We start from the raw sequence: 5,018 nt of genomic DNA on the forward strand, positions 1-5,018 counted from the left end.
CGAAAGAAATCCACCACCATTACCACTTCACATTTATGAATATATATCCATGCAAAAATTAAATTTAACAATCTACAATTACATTTATACTTACTAACTATTAACTAAAACCAATTGAATAACTTTATTTTTTAAATCAACTAAAAATTTAAAAAATATAATAACTTTTCATATCTCTTTCTTTACATTCATGATTCAATAAAAAAATCAGCTCAAAATTATAAATAAAACATCATAATAATCTTTTTTGTTTAACCATAAATTACTCCATATCACACCATCACTAAAATTAACCCAAATTGCAAATCAATCGTGACCCTCTACCCACCAAACTACTAAAGTACAAGACCAACAACTTTATCCATTTTAAAATGAATGAGGAGGAGGTTGAGCAAGTGAGAAGTCATCATCATAAGTCATATTCCTTAAAATTTAATCAAAATAGAGTAATGGAAGAAGTTTCTATCCAATACCAAGCTTATATCGAATATGGCCAGAATAGAATAACGATAATACCAACTAAATATGAGCAAGTGGTTGTAACCAATAAGATGCTTATATTGAACTTAAGCAACAAGCCCTTTCTTGCAATATAAAGTTAGCACCTCAACAAGGCCCTTCTCATGGCCTACAGTTTCTTGTTTGCTTTTATCTTGTAGGTGTGATAGGGTGAAGTACTTGTTGGCTTTTAGTTTCAATTATTGTTCTATTGCATTGCAACTTTTAGTTTCAAAGATTGTTGTATTGTGATTAAGATTGTTGTATTGTATTGTGACATTTAGTCTTAAAGATTGTTGTATTGTATTGTATTGCGACATTTAATCTTGAAGATTGTTGTTTTGAATTGAGACTTCTAATCTCAAAAATTGTTTGATCTTATAGGCAATATTAAAATCTTTTTCCAAGAAAATGGGCATCAAGACCAAACAAATGCTGAAGCTAAGAGTACTCGTAGTAGCCCTCTTTCTAGGCTTTGCCTTACTCCTTTCCCTCAGCATAACAGCCTACACAAAATCCAAATACAAGCCCCTACATCCCAGGATCGAATCCCAGTGCTGCAAAAACCCTTCAAAACTGCCACTTCCAGTAGCAAAAGCCCTCGTCCATTACGCATCCTCAAACATAACCCCACAGCAAACCCCCGCAGAAATCAAAATCACGGCAAAAGTTCTGCAAAATAGAGGCCCCTGCAACATGCTGGTCTTCGGCCTGGGCTACGACAGCCTGATGTGGAGCGCCCTAAATCATGGCGGCAAAACGGTCTTTCTCGAAGAAGACGAGTCCTGGATCGGCAAAATGCGGAGCATTCACCCCGAGCTCGAATCTCACTACGTCCAATACCCTACAATGGTTACAGAGGCCTATGATCTTCTCAAATACGCGCAATCCGCGCCCGAATGCGCGCCCTGGCAGGGCGATCTGGAGCTCTCCAGCTGCAATAAGCTCGCTCTGAAGAACCTGCCTCCACACATTTATGGTACAGAGTGGGATCTCATCATGATCGATGCTCCTAGAGGATATTTTCCTGAGGCACCTGGGCGAATGCAGGCTATTTATAGCTCGGCTGTTATGGCTTTGAACAGACAATCGAGCGGGAATACTGATGTGTTTGTCCACGACGTGGCTCGAACCGTGGAGGATATTTATTCCAAGGCTTTTCTTTGCCAGGAGAATCTGGTGGCTGCTGAAGGAAAGCTTTGGCATTTCAATATCCCTGCTAAAGCCGGGGCTATCACATTCTGCTCTAAGCAGTGAGGTGTGAGGTAGGAGGTAGGAGGCAGACTTTTCTTGTATATTGGTGAAGTCACAAATGGGGGATTTAATCATCTTTTGTTTTAGGTGTCGTGATTTTAAATGGAGATGAAATCATAAATGAGGGATTTTATCATCTTTCATTTTAGGTGTGTGATCTTGAATGTAGGTGAAGACACAAATGAGGGACCTTATCATCTATTGTTTTAGGTGTGTGATCTTAAATATAGGTGAAGGCACAAATGGGGGACCTTATCATCTATTGTTTAAGGTATCATGATCTTAAATGTAGTTTATATAAATATGCGCCCAAATTTAATTATGAATTTCAATCTTTCTTGTTTTCCTACAAGATGAATTTGTATGCTGTCCAATGAAGAGGCTCAAAGTGTCCGCTTTTAGCCCTCTCCATAGAGGCTTTCTCTATAAGAGTTGGAGGCTACATGTCCTTCTTGGATTTTTTTAGTTGAGTTAGGAGGGATTGAGCTTCTATGCTTTGTAATGAAGGAGCTCTTAGCCTTCCATGTTGATCTTTTGCCTCCCTTGAGGTTGTGTATGTATTTTTCTTTGAAGAGTTTTAAGGAAGTTATTTTTTGAACTCTATGAGAAATAAAACTTTCATGTAATGCAATGAAGGTCATCTAATTTGAGCTTATATATATATATATATATATATATATATATATATATATATATATATATATGCAAATCAATAAATTCAATAATCATAATATGAACATCTCTTCAAAACCCTTGGTGACAAGTTACATGTTAAAAAATGATAAATGATCAAGTACAAACCAATACATATAATTACAAGTTGAAAGTTAGAATCATAAAGAATATCAATGTTGTGCTTTGCTAAAGAATTAAAATTTTAAGTTTTTGTTCTCAATTTCTCAACTATTTGAAATTTTTAATCCTTGCAATTGGCGTTGATCTTATAAGGTAAACATTGAGCTCCTCTCAAACTATGGTTTTGTTTGTTTTTGTTTGAATTGATTTGTTGGTACTCCAAACTATTCCTAATATATGCACACTAAAAGCTTAACCTAGGGTAATTTGTTGAGTTAAATGACTAGGTGGGCTATATAATCAAATCATAAAGAATTTGAGCTAACAAAAGCAAGTACAACTTCTCTACATCTTAAGCTTTCCAAGGCTTGTGAGGGCATTCCCTTTTGATCCCAAGGGAAAAGTAAACACAAATGACACAAATAGGTTGTAAACAAAGCCTCAACTTTATTGGCACAAAATTGACCCAATAGTTTGCCACTAAAAACATCGATGCTAAGTTTTATCATTTTACAACTAGAGATCAATTAAGAATTTTTTTAACTTATAGCCTACATTTGTATTCAATAAAGAATTTCATAATGACACTTTGATATTGACTCTTGTCAAACCTTAAGAGCAATATGCTAGTTAAGAAACTATAAATTACAGTGAAGAAGATATTAATGGAAATAAACTTTGATCAATTACTTGTTAAGACCAATGTGTTCATCCATGTGCTAATCGAAACACAAAGCTAATGCAAAATGAAAATGAAAATCCTTGAAGCCTAAATGATTAGATGTGAATCACTATTTTATATGAGCTAATGACCTCAAAATGAGACAACTAATGCTATCTGTTTATGGTGAAAATGGATCACAATAATAACAAAATTGAAAGGCTAAATGAATTCAACCACCAAACCCTAGCCTAACAACAACAAAGATCCACCATAACATATGAAGATTACCTAAGCAACTGCCTATAAATATGCTACAAAAATTGAAGAAAAATCCAAGCAAAGAGGGAAGAGGGACTACTTTGCAAACAACAAGCCAAGGGCTGAAGGTGGCAATAAATTTGCAGGGAAACAGGTGACCAAGGAACCTCATTCAAATTCACCCAAGAACTCATGGTGGTCTACTAAAAAGACAGACACAGGCATGTGGTGTGAGATGCATAGGTCCCCAACCCATAATACAAAGGATTGTCGAAGTATTAAAAATTTGATGACAGAAATACGAGGGGAGGAAGCTGAACCTGAATCGTCACCAATAGATAATTCTAAGAAAGAGGAGAATGATTCCATCATAGAAGCAAACCCATATGCCGTAGTTGGAACTGCTAAAGTATTTCCCTGTGAAGATGAAGAGAGACTTTTTCATTCACAGATGTGGGTTGATGGAAAGCCTCTACATTTTATTGTTGACAGTGGGAGTCAAAAGAATTTGATCTCTAGGGAGACAGTCAAAAGATTAAATTTGAAAGTGACAAGACACCCACAACCATACTCTATGGGATGGGTGAATGAGGGACAAGATATTCAAATCAATCAACAATGTCATTTGCCATATTCAATCAAGCCTTTCAAGGATGAAGTGATATGTGATGTAGCACCATTGGATGTATGTGATGTCTTGCTGGGGCAGCCATACATGTATCAGAGGCATGGGGCGTATGAGTCAAGGCCACGTAGTGTTACAATCAAGCTTGGTGAGAAGAGGTACCGAATACCAAAGGTATGTCCAACACAAACTACATCTTTAATTAGTGCTAAACAATGTAAACGCTTGATTGCTCAAACTGGAGCTTTTATTGTACTCATGATTCGCCCTGAACAAACAAAGTCAGTTGTTCTTAATACACATGCTAAGGTAACAGAGAATCAACAAAATCAAATAGATAAAATTTTGAAAGAATATCACAGTGTGTTTACACCACTAGTGGGAGTACCAACACACTGTCAAGTCAAGCACTCTATTGATTTAATTCCAGGCACACCGCTACCACATGAGCCAATATATAGGAGGTCAGTTTTGGAAAATAATGAGATTAAGAGACAAATTCAGGAGTTGATTCAGAAAGGACACATTCGTCCAAGTGCTTCACCTTGTGGAAGTCTAATTGTCCTTGCTAAAAAGAAAGATGGGACATGGAGGCTTTGTATTGATTATAGAGCATTAAACAAAATCTCTGTTAAAAATAGATACCCAATCCCTCGAATTGATGATTTGTTGGACCAACTTAGGGGGGCTAAATTCTTTACAAAAGTTGACTTGAAGTCTGGATACCACCAAGTCCCAATTGATCCAGCAGATGTGTGGAAGACTGCATTTAAATCTAAGGAAGGTTTGTTTGAATGGTTGGTCATGCCTTTTGGCCTAACAAATGCCCCAGCCACATTTATGAGATTGATGAATGATGTGCTTAGACCATTCATTGATTCCTTTGTAGTTGTTTATTTGGATGACATACTCATCTTTAGCAGA

General features: G+C 36.4%; 1 protein-coding gene across 3 annotated transcripts; it reads left to right on the top strand.

Moving 5' to 3' along the window:
- Positions 1–523: 523 nt before the first annotated feature.
- LOC131048435 (glucuronoxylan 4-O-methyltransferase 1) lies at positions 524–2,421 on the top strand. 3 transcript variants are annotated; one of them, XM_057982390.2, is made up of 2 exons: positions 524–655; positions 883–2,421. In XM_057982390.2, the coding sequence occupies exon 2, from the start codon at positions 910–912 to the stop codon at positions 1,753–1,755; it is 846 nt and encodes a 281-aa protein (XP_057838373.1). In that variant the 5' UTR covers positions 524–655; positions 883–909; the 3' UTR covers positions 1,756–2,421. The 3 variants fall into 3 exon arrangements, with proteins under 3 accessions (XP_057838373.1, XP_059066068.1, XP_059066069.1); XM_059210085.1 differs by having other exon boundaries at positions 618–1,763; positions 1,983–2,421; XM_059210086.1 differs by having other exon boundaries at positions 618–1,756; positions 1,983–2,421.
- The last annotated feature ends 2,597 nt before the right edge of the window (positions 2,422–5,018 follow it).

Source organism: Cryptomeria japonica, chromosome 8, assembly GCF_030272615.1.
Source record: "Cryptomeria japonica chromosome 8, Sugi_1.0, whole genome shotgun sequence".
Taxonomy (NCBI): domain Eukaryota; kingdom Viridiplantae; phylum Streptophyta; class Pinopsida; order Cupressales; family Cupressaceae; genus Cryptomeria; species Cryptomeria japonica.